This window comes from Plectropomus leopardus, chromosome 11 (assembly GCF_026936395.1).
Source record: "Plectropomus leopardus strain MGB_pleo_1.0 chromosome 11, ASM2693639v1, whole genome shotgun sequence".
NCBI lineage: Eukaryota > Metazoa > Chordata > Actinopteri > Perciformes > Serranidae > Plectropomus > Plectropomus leopardus.
Genome location: NC_142186.1, coordinates 16,946,915 through 16,968,707, shown reverse-complemented (window position 1 = coordinate 16,968,707; position 21,793 = coordinate 16,946,915). Strand labels below are relative to the sequence as shown.

Sequence of the window (21,793 nt, the reverse complement as noted above, 5' to 3'; positions counted from 1 at the left end):
AGATGACTAATATCCTGTTTCAATGAGATATAATCAGCAGATTGTTATAACACATAAAATCCTAACAAAAAGCTCCTATGCCGATTAACTTTGTAGTGCGCTTGGATCTAATTAATCAGTCTAGGTATTGTGATCATGGGCCAACTGTGATGATTACATAACTTCCTTTAAAATGTTTACATTAATTTTAGGTATTTGGTTGTTTTAAATTGGAAACAAAAAATATTGGATTAAACAATTACAAATCCCACATCTAAAATACTGTTACACTTCTTTTGGGGTTGATCTTGCAGCGCAAACTTTCAACAAGATTTAATGATTGCAATTTTTTTTCTTACATTTCTCTGTCTTAATACATAACACACTGTTATACACTCAATTTAAACTACATTATCTAACCTTAATGTAAATATGTGCCAAATATATTCATAGAGGCTAGTTTTCTGGAATATAAACCTTTCTAACTTTACATTTAGAAATGCTATTAACAAAAGTCTTAAAACCTCATTGGTCTTAAACTCTGGCTTGATTACTTTTAAAAACACTGTAAGAGGGCAATGGGCAACAAAAGAAGAAATGGCCCAAACATTTGCTAGAAATTCATGAAAAGTACAATAAAATTACATGGAAATTAGAAAACAAACAAACGTAATTATTAAAAAAAAAACATAATTAAAAAAAAATGAAATTATGACCATTATAGATATAGTTCTCCCGTGCATCCCCCCACCCCGCCCCCCACACACCCGAGCTTTATAAAAACAATTTTTGAAATTGCAGATTTCTTGCAATTTGTCAAACACTTATTTCCAAGTTGCTCCTTTTTCCCGTGTTTGCTCAGGGTTCAAAGTTGTTTTTTTTTATCATTATTGTTAAACACATATAGAACAGGTAACTTTCAGGCAATGTTCCCTAAAGATTTCGTCAAAGTTATTCAAAAAATAATAACATTTAAAGAGCCTTTATGGAACATAATCTAAGAGTTATTTAACCCTTATAAAAAAAAAAAACTACAACTCGTGTCACATGACGTCGAAAGAACCCGGAAATACAATATCTGCCAGGTGACGAGATGTTTTAACGGGAGTAGGCTACAGTAGAGATGCAATGATGTAGAGAAAATAATAATAAATAAAGCAACGTGCATATTTTTTGTCGTTTTCATTCTTGTTGAACCTTAGTGTCTGATATAGCCTTCTGAAGTCGTTGATTTAAAGCTAAACCGTGGATCCGACGTCAACACCAGCGTTTGTTTAAATCTTAAATTCATGGACAAAGACAAGTGTGGCGACATTGTAAGTAGGCGACCCGATTATTCACATTATTTTGAGAGGAACTCGTGTTTTCAGCTAAAGTTCTGCGGTGTTTATTTAATTGTCAAAACACAGAAACGTGGACTTTTGGTCATTCATTCACCCAAAACGTTGAGGCTGTATTTGTGATGTGTGCTTGTTGCAGCGCGCTCAGTGCTCCTGGATGGACATGCATCAGTTCATTGGTGATCTCATCGCATCTGGAAACACCTTGAAGAATCAGCCAGATGTGCTGAACACAGCGTGGGGCGTGGCTGCCGCTGGAGGAGGAGGAGGAGGAGGAAGAGGAGAAGAGGCTCTGCGGTTCAAAGGTGCTGCACTTGAACCTCGACTACAAACTCGACCTGCACGAGACAAATCAGAGACAGAGCCAGGCCGACACACCCAGCCCGGGACATCACAGAGGAGGACAGAGACCAGAGACAGGAGAGAAGGTAAGAGATAAACAAAGATATTTGCAATTATTATCTATTCTGTTACTATAATTACTATTTATATTCCTATTGTTGCTACTTTTACTATTATTTTCATCATCACAGATCTATTCTTACAACAGAATGCCGTCCCCAGGTTTAGACCAAACACAGACTTACAATTAACATCTACGCTGAATTTCCACGCTCAACAATATACTTGATGCACCTCTCTTTATCTCTCTACTTATCAATACTTATTTTTTTTCTCTCATTATAACTAATTAATATATTTAATTTTGTTACTATGGTTACTGTTTTTTTTCTTTTGCCCAGTGGTTGCTATTATGTTTATTACTTGTTTCTCTATTTGCTATGTTTTATCTTTTTTTTTCTACGTCACCAACATATGCGCTTGCACGTACTCACGCACTGCACACACTCTCTCACACACACACACATAGACACACACATAAACTCACGCATGCACAACTAAGGGCACTAGTATCGGAAAATCTAAGTAAAACGATATGTCTTCCACCTGCGTGGTTGTTGTTGTTATGACTTTCTGGGCACTTTTTTGTTTGTTTTTGTTTATTGTTTACCTGGTTTTATTCTAGCCCCCCCCCCCCCGTCTTCAACTGTGTCATATGTGTCCTCTTGTTTATCACTTGTATTGCACAATAAAATAAAAATAATGCAATAATTTTCTTGATTTAACTTCATTGTAATTCATATTTCCTCTATATCCAGATGTGCATAACGCCTGCACCTGCCCTGGCTGCCCTTACTCCACTTCTCCACCTTCCTTTGAGACTTTGAAACCCAGACAATCTTTGTCCTCACCCCCACGCTCAGATGCTGTATGCCAGGCCAAAGACCTCAGCAGCACAGCTGCAGTGAGCCTCAGCATGTGCTTACCAGACACCACTGAACCAGGCAGCACCCCATCTGAGCTGGAGACCAGGTCGTCCGGCCAGCCACAGAGGGAGGATGCAGACAGAGGGACTCAGAGCCCAGACGAGACCCCTCCGTCCTCCAGCTCCTTGTCCCACCTCTCCATGTTTCCCTGCTTGTGTTGCCATCGCAGCCTGCAAACCTGCACTCAGATACTGGGCCACCAGGACGGCACAGATTCCCCATTTTCTCACACTCACGCCCATCATCATTTTCATCACCACCACTGTCCGATAGCCTCTTGTTTACCCTGCCCGCAGCTCGCCCGCTCTCATGCTCCACAGCTCTCCGGCCCTTTTCCCTGCTTGTCTTGCCAGCGCTCTTTCCCTGCCTGCACTCAGGTCTGCCACCACCAGCACAGACAAACACACACTGCGCAACAAGAGGAAAGAGGCAGGACGGCCTTGTTGTCGCTGCATCCCTGCATGCACTGCTCTGCCTCTTTTTCCAGACCATCCCAGTTGCTGCAGCACCAGCGTTCTGAGCACGCCCACAAACCATCCGGCTTCCTCTGCACAGAGTGCGGCAGGGCCTTCAACTCGCACAGCAACCTCCGCATCCACCTCAATGTGCACACCGGCGCCCGGCCCTACTCCTGCTCCGACTGCGGGAAGAGTTTTAGCCAGTCTGGGGCTCTGAAGATCCACAGGCGGATCCACACAGGTGAAAGGCCATATTCTTGCGGATTTTGTGGCAGGGGATTTCCTCATCTGGCCGGGGTCCGGGCCCATCAGAGGACCCACACTGGAGAGAAACCCTACTCCTGTAGCCAGTGTGGGAAATGTTTCACGCAGTCAGGAGCTCTGAAGATCCACATGCGCATCCACACAGGAGAGAGGCCCTTCATCTGCAGCTTCTGTGGGAAAGGCTTTTCCAACCGCTCTGGGATCCGCTTCCACTACCGCACAGTCCACGGTCTGGACCCCGAACACGCCGGAGAAGCTGGAGCTGGGGATGCATACCGTGGACAAGCAGGCCGTGCTTATCCACCACCAGGGCGTCCCAGGACTTTTCCTCCAGCCAGCGTAGGTCTGAATGCACCTAACAGCACAGATATCAGCTCACACGCAGCTCCACACTCCAGAGACGCTCCTGTGTCGACCGCTGCTCATCCTGGCAGTGAGAGCGGATCTCAGTCAGAGTCAGGCAGCAGCAGGGAGGGGCTTCTGTACGCATGTGAAGACTGTGGCCTGCGCTTTAAGGATGCCCCGTCCAGGAACAGACACCAGACTCTGATGCACTACTCCTCTGAGGGGAGAGAAGAGGAGGAGGGGCAGAGGAAAGAGTTAAGCACAAACCAGAGGGTCTGCGATAACGGTGGAGAGTAAATCCACGCTGTCTGTACAACACAGCAGGCTGAACATAAACAACAACAAAACACAAGAGTAAATAGTATTCAAAAACAAGTGTCGAAATTATGTGTTCAATATGTGCTGTAGCTGAATATTGCTCCTTTCACTTTGACAAGTCTGTGATATAGCATTACCGCTTTTTAGGCTGTTGTACAAATTAAGATTTTAAATTTCATATTTGTAACAACTCAGAGGATTTTAAGAAGAGATACCGTTTATATTATATACAGAAGCTCAATTGTGCCTGTTTTTAAAACAGGTGTTTAAATGAATGATTTTTGAAAGAAGTTCACGCTTTGAAGAATTGGTTGACATTTTTCTATTAGTGAGGAATCCAGCCGCCTGTTTGTGCAGCTTCATCACTGCTACAGGCTTCAAGTCTATTTCAAAATAACCTTTGCTGCTGCAATCACACACACCAGGCCAACTTCTAAAAGTATTTTTCTCAATACAGTTGTTTTATTGTGCCTTATTCAGCAGTGGAAAAGGTTAGCAAATTCATCACTAAATGGGACACCACAGACCTTTTAAAAGCATTTTTTTAGAAAAATGCATTACATTGTTGAAGGTCTTTTAGTAACAATTTCAAATATAACGGATGACTACCACTGTCACCTGACCCTTCTTGTACTAAATGGCTTGTAAAAGGAAAAAAATACAATTTTCTATCTCCTGTTTTCCTCTGTGAACAACAGCAATGTCACATCATCTTATTTTAATCAAGTAATTTAATCTGTTGAAGACCTGTATTTTCCATACAAAAAAATCAAAGAAAGCCAAATGGACTTTGCATGGTAGAGAAAATGAAGGAATACAGAGTTAAGTAATATGAAATTGCTGCACAGTGGCAAAAAAGGAACGACTTACAAGGCCATGTACTGTATGTGTTTTTTAATGTTAGAGTTTTGTGTCTTGCTCGAGGGCACTGCAGTAGGTTTTAATTCATGTAAAGTTGACACCACCTTGCCTGTTGTGCCTTTCTGTGTTATACTACAATCCAAGCATTTATTTTAAACCAAATTTTGTTTGTTACTATGTTATAAATAGATAAAAAATATATATATATATGAGGAGTGAGAACCAGCAGACAAAGAATTACACAATAATTATTGTTTAAAGCTCAATAGAGCCACCTAGTGGTTATACATACTCATAGCAACAATTCCAACCACTTTGTTACAGTGTACCATTTATAGTGCTTCTTTTTTAACAAATCATGTTGAAATTTTGCATTGTGATACAATGACAATGTTTTGTGAGGACAAGTAATATATTTAATCCACTTTTTTGCATTAACCTTTTAAATTCACTGAAGCATACATTGCTGTATGTGTTTTCTGAAAGTGCAGCTTGTGATTAAACATTTAAACAAACAGTATCTTTGAGACGCGACTGAGCCTGTGTTTTCTTTGTGCATCACAGGATACTTCCGCTGTACAACAACATACTTCCTGGAAGGAAATATTTGGTCCATATGGCTCTCAGATCATCGGGAGTTGTGTACCCTCATATATACATTCTGGACCAAAGTGACTTTTCCACCGTGGGTACATCGCTCACTGAAGTTCAGATCAGTCAGCATTAGTACTCTGTGGATAACACTCTCCAGCTTGGTGTCCACTTGAGGTCCCAGCACACATTTTAGCTCAAGAGAGTCTTTTTTCCTGCGTGTCTGAGCTTGCTGTGTTCACAAAGGCTTCTCATATGTGTGCTTCTGTAGTAAAGAGTCACATGACTTCGGCTCAGCGTAGATCACACTGACAGGCCGCGGGCCATTGACATGAAGAGCAGGAGTGCAGTAGCCATTGGACAGCATCCTGTGTGAGGGACAGTCATACTGGGTGTGGCTGGGTGTTCTGGTAGCAGCAGTAGCTGCGGGTGTAGGAGCTCCATGTGCATGACCGTGAACGATCCCCGCCAGAGTTGGCAGGTTGGACTCGGAGGGCTGCTCACTGAATGGGGTGGCGTACTCGGGCTCTGGGGGAAGAGGCTCGGCGTACTCAGGAAGGTTGCCAGGAGTGTCATAATGGTTGAGGGCAAAGGGGGTGGTGTAGCCCTCATCTGAGGCCGGTCTAAACGTTGACCCAACTTTCTGCCCAATAGCTGCAACAGCAGGCTCTGCATAGTCTAGAATGGTAAATAACATCAAATAATTAAAAGAACAAGTATGACATTGCATTTCTATTGAAATAAGATGCAACAAACATTGACATGGGTATCCTCTAAAACTGGGTTGGGGAACTTCCGGCCTCCGGCCCGTGTACGGCCTATGAGACCATCTGATCCGTCCAGACACGCTGTTCTAAAAATAAATATATAAACTCGGGGGGAAAAATGTCGACAGCAGTGACTTTTCTGGGATAATACTGAGGGCTATACATGTCCGAGTCAGGTTCAGGGTCAGTGAACACAACACGCGAGGTTACGTGCCATCGCGCGATAACATTGGGGTTTGATTGACAAGTGATATGCATCATGGCGAGTGCCAAGACCAGGAAGGTGGATGCTGAATGCCGCTTTTTTTTCAGGAGAAATGGACAAACGACTATTTTTTGACTAAGTAAAAGGCAGTTTGTGGCGTGGCGCTGGCAGAGACGAAAAAGGCCAATCTCGAGCGTCGTTACAGCGGGAAACCTGCTAAACTGGAGGAGTTGAGGACAAATGCGTTTTGATAAAATTAACGCTCTTTGTGGGAGTTGGGTTTCCCAACATTCAGCTGTCAGAAGACCACAGACCGACAGAGACAATAGTAGGAGGACAAGTTTTGTGGTGAGTCAATTAATAACTAAGAAGCTGAAACCCCGTGTTTGTGAAGCATTGCCTCGAGAGTTTGTGAATGTTTCTGAGTGTAATTTACTTATAATAATCGTGAAACCGTGATAACTGGGTTTTCATACTATCGAAATCTATAATCACTGCATCATATGTGTTCATAAATTTAGTATGGCCCTCGGAGGACTTCATAAAAGTTGAAATGGTCCTTGATAGAAAAAAAGGTTCCCCTCCCCTTTTAGAGTCCAAAACAACGGTTCCCAACTGGTAAAGCCACAGGGTCCAGATTTCTACCAAGTCATTTGTTAAAGGTCCACACATAAGATAAAATGCCACATTTTTAAGTTTATTTCACACAATATAAACAGCATGTTGGCTTAGAATGCACACAAAACTATTGCAAGAATACACAGAGACAGCACTTCAAAATAAAAGCTCTCTGCCGGAAACTCACTGTACTTAGAAATAGAGTGGTTTTTTTTGCAATCTTGACAATTTCACATATCACTTGTGGTCAATTAAGATTGGATCCGTGACCCACATTTGGACCGCAACCCACCAGTTGGGAACAACTGTTCTAAAATCCCCATCAACATCAGTTTCAGTCCATTACTAACCTTACATGTACACACTTATCAGCCAAAACTTTAAAACCACTAAAAAGTGAAGTAAATAACATTGATCATCTCATTACAGTTCAATGTTCTGCTGGTAAACTTTGGGTCCTACCATTCCTGTAGATGTCAACTGACACGCACCACCCACCCAAATACTGTTGCGGACCAAGTTCACGCCATCATGGAATCTCCCCGAGGTCAGCGCCCCCCAAGCAGGACGATCTGCCATGCCACACTACAGACCTGCTCAGGAATGGTACGAGGAACGTAACAAGAGCTCAACTTGGCCTCCAAATTGCCCATATTCCAACCCGATCGCGCATCTGTAGGATATGCTGGTTCCTCACCTCACAGCCGGCAGGATTCAAAGGACCTGATGCCAACAACTTGGTGTCAGACACCACAGGTCACCCCCAGAGGTCCTGAGTCCATGTCTCGATAGGGCAGAAGCCCCACTGTGGATCGAACTTGGCTCTGACCAGTCGAGGCACCGACACAGGAGCTCTGGGGTACCTGCAGGCCCATGGATGCTCGCTCAAATTGGCATCTGGGGAATTTAGAGGCCAGGGTGATGCCTTGAGCTCTTTGTCACGTTCCTTGGGCCATTCATGATTGGTATTTACAGTTATTCTCTGTGAGTTTTCCTTGTAAAATTAAGTTTAATTTATTTATTTGATAAAATTCTAAACTCAAGGTGGACTTATTTTGCCATTCCCAAGCCTCAGGATAGCTAAAGGTAAAGAATGAACCTTTATGCATATTATTTGAACAACTTGCTGTGGACACATATAAAGACATAATAAATAAAAAAAAATATGTTCAGTGGAATAAAGGAATTCATTAATAGAATAATGTTAACTTTGATTATCAATAAAATAAAAAACAATGAAACCAATAGAAATGAAAACACTTACAGAGAGTTTAAAAGACGAATAGCAGAGGAAGTAAGAGATTTTGAATGACGGTTAGTTTCACAAGCAGGTGAAACATAATGATGCCCTGACAGCAACAGACAAAATTCACCTGCAAGAACTAAAATACTTGTCCCCTTCTGGACAATTTGATGAAAGAAATCTTACTAACGCATCTTTGGATACCAAGGAAGAGTCTTTTAGGATAAATTGCTTATTTTAAGCTGTAGTTTCTGGTCAATGCTTCTAATTTACTCAGTAGCAGTTACATATTTGGCCAGTGTTGAGCCCCTGCATGAGCTGCTTGGCCACCAACAATGTCTCCTTTAACTAAAGGGACGGGGGCTGACAGTGTAGGATGCAGATTTAACCAAACCCAAACTCTTTGGCCCAGCAGAGGAGGCTGTGGTGTGGGAGGCCTAGACCTTACTCAAGAGCCCGCAGGGAGCCTCGGAGCCAGAGCTATTTTAATTAGACAGGCTTTAGTGAGGACTCTGATTGTCTTAGCTTTGACCCTCTGTCCTGTTTATCAGTGGACCTCTCAGTGAAGGGCCCCCTCGCTGGGGGAGGGGATGGGGGAGGCAGAGAGGGGTGGTGGTGGTGGGGGTGGGCTGAGCGCTCTTTATCGAGCTCCAATTAAAGGGTCTCTTTCAGAGAGGCTCCGTGGACCAAAGAAAGGAATGTTTATACTGCGTCTGGGTGATGGGCTGAGCCAGGGGAAAGAATGGACAGCCCGCGGAGAGAGCTGTTTGCCTGTCAGGCCTGGCATGAGCCCCTCAGACTGACCACTGAAGCCAGTTAGTGCAAGAAAGATGGAGGAGGGAAGGCAGAGCACCAGTAAACTCTGAATGGGCAATGAAAAGACTATAAAAAAGGCAGCTGCTGGTGACAAGTGTAGTAATACGGAGGCACAGCAGTACTCTGTTAAAAAAAAATAAAAAAAATATTTCTCACCATTAAGAGGAGGGCTAGGTAGAGCATCATGGACATTTCGCTCCAGAGGATAAGAGATAAGCTCCGACTGTGTGCAGGAGAGACTCTTTGCCTGGAAACTCTGACAACCTACTTGACACAAACACACACAGTGAGAGGCTTTTTACAAAAGACTGAAAAATACTGTAAAGTGATCAACCAGCACTTGACTTACTTGTGGGTAAAGAGTACTTCATTTGTGAATCTTTTTTCCTATATGAACAAGGAGAAGAACAGAGAGAATTAAAGTATTATACTAGATACAGTTTCGGAGGTGTGCTCTGAATACTGGAGCATCACACTCAAAGCTGAGTTGATTAGTCAATTAATCGCTCGACAGACAAATAATAGGCAACTATTCCCAAACATTTTCATGGAAAAAATTTCAAAAATTTTCCATGAGTTTTCAAGGACCCTTTTTTTTTGCTTGCCCCAATGCCTGTCGTTTTTCAAACATATAATATTCAAACTTTGTTTTAACATAATTTCAGCATCCTGCATAATGGGTTCAAACACCATCGGAAATTTGAAAATCCAACAGTTATTTCTGTTTTTATAGTTTCTGTCTTATGAAAGGTGTGATTTTTGGTTTTTAAAGAAAACATGCCTTTCAAAATTTTAAGGAAAACAAACAAACAGTATCACCCCAACTTTATACGTTTTCTATTAAAATCACCAAAAAATGTTAAAGAAAAAGAAAATCGTCAAAAATCTAATTTAAAAAAAAGATTTTTAAAGAAAAACATGCCAAATTAAAAAAACAAAAAAAAAAAACAAAACATAAAACCAATTTTTAAAAATGTTTTCTATTAAAACCACAGTATCTCTGGCAGTCACCAAAGGTATTTGGGCATAAATAAAATAATAGCATTTAATGTATAACAACAGTACTCCTCCATGCGTTATACATATATTTCAGTTTGTGTGTGCAAACTGTACTTGAAAATAAATCAGCTCTGAAAAGTTTATAATACAGTACCTTCTCTTCCACCAGACTCCAGCCAACAAACAACTGCCGCACATGATCAGGCCCAGCACCACTCCCACCGCCACTATTACTGGCTGACTGGAGCCTACAGGAACGGAAGTGTCTGGGTAAGTAAACGGTTGTTTAAGTGTGAGGAAGGAATGCAGTTTATTGCAATGGACACAATGTTGAGAGTGAGTGAATTATATATAACATTGTTTTCACTAATCTGAAGTGAATTCTCCCTAAAATAGACATGCATTCATTCTTAATGCACACATATAAAATAAGAAAGTATTACTCACTCAGTTTGGTCTCCACTAACACTGGGCCCTCAGTTGGAGTTGGGCTGGGCTCTGGTGTTCCCATGTTTACTTTGATGGATGGAAATTCTGTTGGACAAGTAAGACAGGACATCATTATATCAGGAGTACAGACATGAACTCACACTGCCAGACAGATCATGTAAACAGATCAAGCTGATAAGTATCTAGAATACGGACCGGGGGCTGGGCGTGACCTTGGTGTCACCTTGGCCACAGGGCAGCCCAGGACTTGCACCTGAGCGGCAGCTCGGCCGTGCCAGCTCAGCGGCTGTAGCCGGACAAATCGAGCCACCACAGGAGGGTGAAAGCTGTTGAGAACCCTAAGGTGGCCATCAGTGTAGGCCTGAAACACCTGGAAACCATAACAACCCAGTTACTCATTCACAGAGAAACAGGAAGCCCGTACTACAGGCTCAGCCACTACAGGAGCTCTGTTTGCTCGCCAGTTAGAGGCATTAAGTGAACATCAGTGAGAATGATGCAATGCATACCTTTTTTTCTCTGCTGAGAGCACCTTTGTAAATCTTCCAGGTTTTTCTGTCCTTGCTGAAAAAAACACTGAAGGATTCTATGTAGCGCTCGTTTGATCCCGTTGTTATTATTCCTGAAAAAACATGTTTTGTGTTCAACGTATTACTGTAAGATACTGTCAAAAACAAACTGATACACTGCGTTGACATTTGGTTGTACAATTTGCTATGTAAAGATACAGCAGAATGATGAGGTCCTGATCAGAGTATGAAGTTGTGCTCCCTGCGTGTGTGTGTGTGTTGTAATCCAAGCGTCTCTGTTTATTATTGTCGTAAACGTGACGGCTAATGCATGTGAGACTCTAGAAGTATGTCCAAATAGTTAGCTCATTCCCGCCTCGAATATCTGCGCCCACACAGTGCTCAGTAGTTCCCAAACACAAGCATTGTAGCTAAAACCTAACTATTTAAAACTGAGCTGAAAGTGAAACTCACTCTCTTCAAAGCCATAATCCAAAACTATGATTTTATTGATAAAATATTCATAATAAAAATTAGCAGTTTTCTTTGGAGGAATGTGAGAAGAATGTTGTTAACACAAATTCCAGGTTAACACGACATGACTTATTGACTTAAAAATGGTAATTTGTGGGTGAAGTATTTCTTTATGTCATTAAATACCATAGAAAACATTTTTTTAAGCTAAATACTATTCTAGACCCTGTCTGTCGCCCACGTTCATTCCTTAAAGCTCAGTCTTTCAAAACAGGTCACAAATAAAGTCTCATTTTTTTAAATGATTTTTAAAATTTCCTCAAAACTATTTTTAGCAAATATTCAAACAGCAGTCATTATTGCATTTTTTGGGGGGACTATTTTCAGTAGCGGATTAATACACATTTGGTGTCCTAATGAGTGTTTCTGGCAGGATGCAGCAGGACGATGTGTGTGGGTTTTGACCAACAATTACTTACTATGGCCATATTCATCTTAATTAGAGAACAGGTCAACCAGTACAACAGTGTGACTCACTGATGTGTTTCTAATAGTTTTTGGACAAAAATGGAGGTCAGTGGCACTGGGAAAGAACTTACTGTAAACCAGGCTTTGGTACACACAATACTTTTCAGTTGGATTAACTCATTGCGGTTTTTTTGTCTTTTCATGGGATTTGTTGAAAATTAACCCCCCCCATGGAATATCATAAGACCTATCCTTTTAACAGCTAAATTAAAGTGAATTAAAATGTTTCTATAAATAAACATATTTCACAAACACATTCTTATTGAACATTTTTACCTGTGATAGTGCTTCTATCACTAAGCCCCAGCTCCACCCATGGCTTCAGATCGTTCCCGTCTGCTGCCCAGAGTAGGAACTCATTGCTAGTATCCATGTTTCTGGAGGACCAGAACATTGTGTGCTCTTGGTTTTTATCCCAGAAAGATGAGGCATTTAAAGCAGTGACACTCAGGATGTTGCTGCATTCTGTTCAGGGACCAGAGGAAAGGATTAAAGTGGTTCATTATGTAAGCCAGAGTGTTTTTATACACAAATTATGTACACTTTACTTGTGCTCAATGGGATGACCTGCATAAATCAAGAAGTATTTTTTAGGAAGGCGGTAAAATCATAAAATAGTAAAATACTACAGCTTGTCTGGATAAATGGTCAGGAGGAATATAAATAATGTCTTACTTGTAGTACATTGGTTGAATATGCAAAAACACTGGGTGTGCCCTTTGAAAAATTCTAACAACATGTAGTGATAAATGTCATGTCGTACCTTTGCTGAAGAGCAGCTTCTTTTCAGATAATGATCCCCTGTGAGAGCACAGTTTAAAAGGTCAGTGCATTTACATAAAATCAAATATAAACTCATCCTGAGCTCAACAATGGCCACTATGGCACAAATGTGATCTCTCTTTTTGAGTTCGATAACAGCAGACGCACATTTTTGAAAGGATTCCATTAGCAAAGGTGGACTCATAAAGTGTAAGACTTTTCCCACGATTCACAGTGACACGACCTCCCAGACTGTCAGATGCAGCTCCAGCGTGGACAGCAGATTTGCACAGGACTGAGGTCTATAGCAGAGGGGACACACAGAGCACTTTCAGACATGAAGGCACTTAAAGGGTAGCATTAGTATTTTTCAGGCTGGACCCTATTTTCATTTTGTTATGTGTCAAATGCCTAAGGGGGGCAACACATTTTGTAATTGGTCCAGTATTTAGCAAGAGCGCTGCAGCCAGCAGCTGCAAAACACAGCATTGTCAACTCCCTGGGCATACGAACCATCAATGTACGTCCACTGAGAGTGTTTTTTTTTTGCCACAGACTGGCTCAGATTATTATTATAAGTCTGACAACATTATGGAAAGGATGCCTACAGAGAGAGACATTTTGTTAAAGAGGTAGATCCTTTTTGTTGCCCCAAAATCGTTATCGCCAAACCCATCAGACTCGATAAAATTAGGGGTGAATTAGGGGTTTATTTCAACCAAACCAGAGTTAGTGATTAGTAGATAAATGGAAAGGTGAACCACGACAGCTTTGAGAGTTTTACTTTGTTTCTGACGATGAATAAAGCATGTTTTACGATGATAAAATGCCACGTGTGGCAATGGTGATTTCAGGGCTGGTTAAACAAAAAGAATCTTACACCATAACAAAAAGGTCTGTCTCTGTAGTGATCCTTTCCATAATGTAGTCAGGCACCTATGCTGAAAACACACTAAGCAATGGCAAAGTATGGCTCGCTGCAGTTACTTTTCTCTGCAGCTGGGAGGCGTGTTCATGTGTTTTAGGCAGGGGAGGAAATTTCAGTGTTTAGTTTGGCTGCACGTGGAATCAAACAGTCTGCTTGGTGTGTTTTCAGTGTTCGGATAATAATGTGATCTGGTCAGTGCCGAAAACGAGCACCTTAAGTGGATGCATACTGACGGTGCACCAGAGCCCCAAGTAGTTACATTGCAGCCTGCAGCTGCAGTCCTCCCACTCAGCACAGGACAAATTATAACAATAGTTGCTCCCACTTCACTTGACGCAAAAACAAGTGAAAATAGGGTCCAGGTTGAAAAGTTTACATCTTGAGATCATGAGTCGAAAAAGCTTGACCGATAAAATGTGGTTCACTTACATCTCTGTAACCCTGTTCAGAGTTTCCCCAAACATCCCCTCTGACATCCTTACATCCAGCAGGGCAGTACACACTGAGAGACAGTAAAACAGCATGTGAGAAACACTCAGTGTTACACTTAAACAGAATCTATTATGGGAAATATAGAGGTCAACCACTTACCTCAAAAGCTGCGAGCTGGAATGAGATCCTCGTTGTAAACAAGAAATGAGATCTGTAACAACAAAAAAGATGTTTAAAAAAAAAACACCCTGCGAGAACGAATTCAAACTTTATTAAATATGTATTGGTGTACTTAAATAGTATGATGTGTAACTCAGGCTTACATAATACTCAACACAAAAGCAGATTCTGTGTGAGACGGTCTAGCATGCACTGTGTGTGCTATATTAGGCGATGAGCGGTCATCGCTGTTGATCTGACTAAGCCCTTTGTTGCTGTGACTTTGTCACAGTTCACGAGTACAGTGAATGGTCCTCGTGTGATCACAATTAACAGACAGTAGCTTGTATGTCTGAACATGGGCTTAGCTCCAGACACTGGCGGATTCATAAACAACTCTGTAAAAAACAGGAAACTATGATACATACTGTACAGTGCGGATTACTTCACCCAGAGAAAAGGAAATTATCTCTAAGTATAGACCTAGAATTCAGACCAAACAAGTCTGCATGCTTATTAAAATGGTACACAGGAAGAACCTCAGCCATTGTCTCATCCAAAACATTAAAACATGTATGTGTACATGTTGAGAGTTTAAATATGTGGACTTCATAACTGCTAAATCAACAGCCTCTGGGGCCGCAACAAACATGTGATGGTAGTGAGCCTGCAGTGGTTAACAGGGTGCTGATGATGAGAAGGAGGAGGAGGAGAGAAAAAGAAATCAGGCACTTGAAGCGCCAGACTGAAGCCTGAGGCCTCACTCCATTCAGCCTGAGAGAAGGAGGCCAACTCCTGCTTTCTGAGCAAACACGCCAGAGCAAAGATAGCGATGGAGGATGAATGCCAATAAGAAGTGACTCATGGTCTCACAACCACACATCAACACACAATACACAAGGGTGAATATTCACATAGACATTGGTGTTAAAATTACACAAGTGTAAACTTGTAAATGAGCAAATTTGCGAAATTAAAGTCAAACTATGAATAAGGCCTTTGTAAAGCTACGTGCCCAGCTACAGCACAAAATGAACAGCAGTGTAACCTCAGATGCGGGTCATAAACAACATTCATTTACTCATTATAACCATGTAAGCACTTCATTTATAGCAATCAGACGGTTACGAATGTCTTACCTGGATACCGGTCTGTGGCGTAGGACAGTAGAAACCCTCTTCCAGAGCGGTGTGGGCCGGACCTGAAGGTTATTGTCACTTCATTGCTTGTGAGTGTCACATTTTTCTGTGATGAATCAAGCTTCCCACACACTGGACCTGTGAACACGCAGACCCACAAACTACATTTGTAAAAGCACATAAACACAGATGTAGACAGAAACCTGCACAAACAGCCAATTGCAATCTTGAATAATGAAATATTGTCAGTCCCTTTGTCAGCATATATTAACAGATGCAGATGTAATGAAAATATGGCTAACTTTTGTTTTGTGTTGCTTCGGGTGTCCCCGCATTTACTTTGGAAGCCAATAAGAGAAAGACACAACTAACTTTAGCACTATCTTCCTTTAACACAGTGGTTTTCAGGATTTAATGTTTCTATTTGTGGCTATGTAAGATTAATAACTGTAATACGACGATGGTGAGAAAAAGTAAACTTTGTTTTAGTACCATTCATACACCAGGGTTACATGTCAGCCAAACAGATTTGGTTGTTGGTAATAGTCATTTTGTTAAAAAAGCTCAAATGAGACATACTGTATTTAGGCTGTGACTAATAATTATTTTCATTGTCGATTAATCAGTTAATTATTTTCTTTATTAATTAATTGATTAATTGTTTGGTCTATAGAATGTCAGAAATTGGTAGATTACGTCCTCAAATCTCTTGTTTTATCCACAAGCCAAAAATATTCCATTTTTTTGTCAAAGAGGAGGAGTAAAGAAACAAGAAAAAAATCACATTTAAGAAGCTGGGGACAGAAATTTTACATTTTGTCTTCCAAAAATAGTCAAACCAATTAATCTGTCAAATTAGTTTACGATTCATTTAATAGCTGACAATAACTGATTCGTTGAATCACTGATAGGGACATAATAGAGAGGTAACAGACGTATTACATAACTGTCTAGGAGGAAGAGGGCAAATTCAGCAGCGACTGCGTCACATGCGAGGCGTCAGTGTTAAATTGGGATGGTTTCATAACCAGTTAAACAATACTCATATCTGCTTTAAGTCAGTCTGTTTTCCTGTCATGTTTGTATCCCGTATTGATAACTGTAAAGTGAAGAGCAGAGCCATGTAGACTACATGTAAGAACACCTTTCCAGCAGAGAAAGCTAAATAAATAAATAATAAATCATGAGCCAGGTTCTGAGGAATCCAATAATAATGAATCTTAAATCTCTCAAACCTCATTTCTGGGGCCTTGTCAAACTTTTATGCCCTCAAGACATGACTTGATACACCTGGTTGGAGATTGTGCATGCGTCTGTTGTGAAATTGGGTTTGCCTCTTTTGTCAATGTGTCAAAGGAATGGCATGCCCTGTCTGTATTCCACAATCATTGATGGGAGAATTACAGAATCAAAAGGAGGTATTTCAGAAAAGGACTGACGCAGGAGACAGGAGAGCACTTCTAGACACAGTGATCAGACCTCAACCTGAGATGCTTTAAAAAAAACCCACCACACACAGTATGTTTCATCAGCAGTGAACAAGCTTACCCAGACGGACTTCTCCACTCTTGTCTGTGATCACGAGAGAGCCATTGCTGCAGCCCGGACTGCTCTCAATGTCAAAATCCCCAAACAGCAATCGCAGCGTTCGCCCCTCTGACACTCGAAGCCTCCACTTACACCAGGAGTTGCTGGGGTAGGTGCCTGGATAGTTCTGAGAGGCCAACGTGCCTGACTCGGTGCCCAGCAGCGTATGTCCACAGCCATTACCTGAAAGCAAAAAAAAAAAGCAAAAAAAAAAACATTTTACAAGGTAGATCAAACAGTATGTTTAAGGACAGTTTTATTCCAAAGTTAGATGCCAACCACTCTCTAATGAAGAGTCTCTTTTAAAAATGACAGCTAGAATCATAGAGTCATTTTCCATATTTTATGTCAGTAACTCTCACGAAAAAGTTGTCTTTGTGAGGATTGAACCATTTTTAGTTTTGGAAATAGCAAAAGGACAAAGCTATTTGTAGGCAGATCTAGCAAAAATAAGTATTTGTATGGTTTTACTTGCAGCCAATCACCACAAGCATTCTACAATTTAATGTGACATGTGATTGGCCCATTACAGCAGCAGCTACAACCTGTACAGTCTGTGTGGTGAAGTTGAGTGCGGTGTATTTGACAGAGTTGGCAGTTCAGCTTGCAAAGATGTCAATTTTTCTATTCGTATCATGGATATCGAATGAAGTTCTCTATCAGTACTTGTGTAACCTTTAAGATACTGGTATTAGTACTCGTATTGTAAATATTCAAACGATACTCAGCTATACTTCTGAAGGGGGGATTCTTAGACACATCATGATTATCTCCTTAAAGGTTATGTCTGGACGCAGAAGAGACGATAATCTGAAAGTTAAAACCCAATTATCGGCCCTTGTGATCCCCTTTGTAAGACGACGCTGTAGCTTCATTGCGGCTGAACCAAGTGGATGATGAAACGTAATGGCTGTAAAAAGTGTCAACTTCTCGTTCTAACCGCGGCTACTTCATGAGTTTTGGTGAGGACGGCTAAACATGAGCAACCACAGATATATACAACCGGCACTCCCTGGCTTAAAAACTACTGTATGGAAGCATTTTGACTCCTATGAAGTCTCTTCCATTTATCACTAATTTTGTATTAATAAAAGATAATGTAAGTGAATTCTTCTGTTTGTTTTAATTATGGATCAATATGTTTTAAAAGCAGCAAGTGGTCACACAGTGAGAAATTGATTGATGACAGTTTAATAATCAAATCGTAGGCTTCTGATTTGAATCCTATGGTGAATAGAAATTCCCACCCCTAGCAAATAATAGCAACATTTTTTTGGAGCCAAAGTGGGCACATTCACTATTTAAAACCCCAAAGTGACCAGTTTTAAAATTATAGAAGACTTAAGAAACCAACAAATGTTCACATTTAACAAGCTAGAGGTAGTGGATTATTGGCATTTTTCTCATTGTCTTTAAGCAGATGAATTATAAAACGTATGCCTATTAACCTTCTATTGATTGACGTATTGATTAGTCGCCAAATTATTACAGTTGTACAGTGTAATGTCAATCCCCAACCAGTACTGACTAAAATAATCAATTTCTCACACAGCTGATGGATATTAAAGTATTTTTTAAACTATTTAAGTTTAATTAATTATTTAACTATTTAACTTTAAACTATTTAAGTTCACTTCTAAAAATATCCATGCCAGGCAAAGAGTTATGAGCTGAGCACCCCAAGCGTAAATAAAGCCAAAATCACATAACCGCAGACAGTTTTGCCGTTAATTCTCTGACTAAATACACAGAATATTATGGGCTTTGTTAATGCGCTGTTTCAGGACATATGAGTAATAAGTCTCTTGTGGATATGCTCAGCAGACAAGGGCATGTTTGTACTCTTCTGATCATAACATTGAGATGACACAACTGTCTGTGATAGAAATACTCCAAACACCATGATATGTTCATTGGCTATACGGCAAAATTCACGATTCAAATGTTGTTTTTTAAATTTATGTATTAGTTTCCTCATAAACATTTTTTTTCTTGAATGTTGATTCATTACATCCTCTGACCTGCGGTTACCATGACTAACACTTTAGCTGGAACGGAAAACACAAATATTTAGGTCCTCGAACATCCCCGTGGGCCTCAGAAAATAAATGAGTCAATTTTGACAGTGGTCACAAGGAGATAAGTGCTGTGGGGGCGGCAGGCTCTAAACCTACCACCAAAATGTCAAGTCGTGACGTGCTCCAAGAATGGTCAAAACTTGAAAAAGGCACCAGGGTCCATCTAAGCCTATGCATCACCTCTGTCCTTGTCTTCCTTATAAGGCTCATGGAGGTTTGTTGAGGGGAAACAGGAGGATAACCTTCCACTCACCCTGTGTCACACACATCCTGCATCACAAGCCAGCCGCTTCCCCACTTCCCGACAGCTCTTCAGCTCCAAATACCATAAACCCTTGGATGTTATTGCCCCTCCTCAAGTCCCCAAAGGATTCCCTGGAAATGCCACAGCGACATACTGTAACCAGGCAACAGAGCGTGGATCTGTCACCTTCCGGTGGGAGGCCACAGAGGCTGCGGTGCTGGGGAAGTTCTGGGTGGCCGATAATCTCCCCCGCGGCTCACTGAACCCTTTTACCTACAGTCTGTCTTCAAATCTGTCTGTCTTTAGTTTCAAAATGAGACAGATATGTGTTTGGCCTGTTCTGACCAGTTTAGCAGACTTAGAAGGTGTATTACAGAGAACTGGAGTCAAACTCGGTGGCAGGATAGCACACAGTCAATCAAATGAAGCCCCGCTACGCTGTTTTTCCACTTGAGGCTCGGCTGGCAGGTCTTTACAGGTCCACACTAGCAGACAGGATGTTCACCTGTGCTACCTGTCACTACATCGCCTTATTCTGTCTTGTGTGTCAATCACAACGTTACCACACCATTGCTGAAATGTTTCATCCTGCACCCTGGCCCCGCTCTTTGCATACTTGACAAAAAAGCAAAACATGATTCAGGATAAGTAATTGACCCTGGACTTAATCATCTTCCGATGTGAGGAAACCAAGTCCCCAGACAGACAAAAAATCAGCAAAACAGATTTGTGGTTATGGCTGAGTGTTTTAGTCAGAGCCTGAGGGGCAGTAAATTGCTTTTCTATTTGTCTGTGTGTATGTAAGGTCACTGTGATTCATACTGCACATGGACTTGAGTGCTGTTGTGGGAAAAAAAGACGTTGGGAAAGGTAAGCTGTGAGCTGGGATCAGTAGGTAAACATGCACAAGGGAAGAGTATGTAAAGAATGCTACCATGACATCACATGGGCGACCTTTGCGCCTACTTCAATATGTATTGTGTATTTGTATTTTTGCCACTGACCTAAACACATATATTAACAGACTTATGCAGGATTCTTGTGGTTAATGCCATAAAAGTAGACTTGACAGCAGAACATATAAAAACGGTTAGGACTCAGTACAAGACAAGGTATCAGTGACATCAGTTATATTAACAGATAGTGATGTAAAATTAAGTAATGTTAATATAAACGATAGTAGGATGTTAGGTAGCATGCAAAGGTTGTTTTAAAGCCTGTTGTTCATTAGTAGTTCTGCCAGTGCTTTAAGACTATGTCATTACATGCCATTAAATTAAAACATCACATGAAATTAATTTAAAATAAACTAGCAGTGTGTGTTAAGCTATTCGTGACGTTCAGATGGCAGTTACACTTAGTAACTTGGTAATAACGTAGTAATAACAGCTGACGTAAATAACAAGATGTTTGACATAAAGTCTCGCGACAAATTCTTTATCTTATCAAAACCGTCCAAAAAATAGGCCTTTTCTTACCCTCCTGGCCTTGAACGCCAACGGAACAGAAGCTAAAGGTGATCCAAAAACCGGCAATAAGAGACTTCACAGCATCCCGGATGTTTTCGCACTTTGCCAGCATGATTTCCAGAGCTCCGCGTGAAAAAGTAAGGTGCAAGCCCCGACGGCTCGAGCTTCAATCTGTCCTCAGTGAAAAAGTTATAGTACAAAGTACTGGATAGTTACTATTGGCCACGAGACGCAAACTCGACCTCTCATTGGTTCGCCTGAGTGTCCATCAAAGAATCCCCAAGCATTCCATTCCCAAGTAGGGGTGGGCTGATCCGAGACCAGCCTCTGGCCATAACAATAATGAATACCCACGGCGCTGAAGTTAGCTTCCGATTCACTGCTTCTGATTTCTGCAGTTAAGGTAGGAGTATAGTGGAAAGTATTTTGCGATACTTAACGACTGAAATCTCGTTTTTTTTGCACCTCCTATCGTGGTGTTATCATGCTACACGTTTTAAGTGAAGGCTCGACGTTCTCTAAAACCCACTTTCAAATTTGTGAAACCTTTATTCTATTTGTGAAAGTGCAAAAAATTGGGATTTCACCGAATTTTTCACATGTAGACCACATGAGATCCAGATAAAAAAATCACTGCACTTATACAGGTCTAATCTGAGCAAGACTCCCAGAGAGGCTAAAGATGATTTAAAACACAGTTTCAGATTTTTGAAACTTCTATTTTATCTGTGAAAATGCAAAAAAGGGAGGTTTTCACATGTAGATCACTTTAGACTAGGTGTCTACCAAAAGCCACTATACTTTTAGAGGTCAAATCTTAACTAGATTATCCCAGAGTGGCTAAAGATGATTTAAAACACTATTTCACAGTTGTGAAACCTAGGTGCTGTTTGTGAAAAACA

At 41.1% G+C, this 21,793-nt stretch overlaps 3 protein-coding genes across 6 annotated transcripts in view; 2 read left to right on the top strand and 1 right to left on the bottom strand.

Moving 5' to 3' along the window:
• The first annotated feature begins 1,006 nt into the window (after positions 1–1,006).
• Positions 1,007–4,483, top strand: LOC121945799 (uncharacterized). Its single transcript, XM_042490138.2, has 3 exons — positions 1,007–1,295; positions 1,459–1,747; positions 2,480–4,483. The coding sequence occupies exons 1-3, from the start codon at positions 1,269–1,271 to the stop codon at positions 4,009–4,011; spliced, it is 1,848 nt and encodes a 615-aa protein (XP_042346072.2). The 5' UTR covers positions 1,007–1,268; the 3' UTR covers positions 4,012–4,483.
• Positions 4,473–21,084, bottom strand: LOC121945797 (discoidin, CUB and LCCL domain-containing protein 1). 3 transcript variants are annotated; one of them, XM_042490134.2, is made up of 15 exons: positions 20,901–21,084; positions 17,062–17,283; positions 15,514–15,651; positions 14,375–14,426; positions 14,213–14,285; positions 13,024–13,157; positions 12,857–12,894; positions 12,370–12,558; positions 11,092–11,204; positions 10,778–10,952; positions 10,580–10,666; positions 10,287–10,398; positions 9,483–9,520; positions 9,290–9,400; positions 4,473–6,162 (listed from the first exon to the last, which is right to left on the bottom strand). In XM_042490134.2, the coding sequence occupies exons 1-15, from the start codon at positions 21,001–21,003 to the stop codon at positions 5,723–5,725; spliced, it is 2,025 nt and encodes a 674-aa protein (XP_042346068.2). In that variant the 5' UTR covers positions 21,004–21,084; the 3' UTR covers positions 4,473–5,722. The 3 variants fall into 3 exon arrangements, with proteins under 3 accessions (XP_042346068.2, XP_042346069.2, XP_042346070.2); XM_042490135.2 differs by having other exon boundaries at positions 9,290–9,397; positions 20,901–21,083; XM_042490136.2 differs by having other exon boundaries at positions 10,287–10,380; positions 20,901–21,083.
• The window catches only part of LOC121945941 (glucocorticoid modulatory element-binding protein 1-like), a 29,132-nt gene continuing 13,741 nt past the window's right edge, over positions 6,403–21,793 (top strand). The window contains exons 1-2 of one of the 2 annotated variants that reach the window (XM_088084094.1): positions 6,403–6,804; positions 10,302–10,402. The gene's annotated coding sequence lies outside the window, so the exon portion shown is untranslated. Of the gene's footprint in view, positions 6,805–10,299; positions 10,403–21,793 lie in introns of those variants that run through there. The other variant, XM_088084096.1, reaches the window with a different exon arrangement.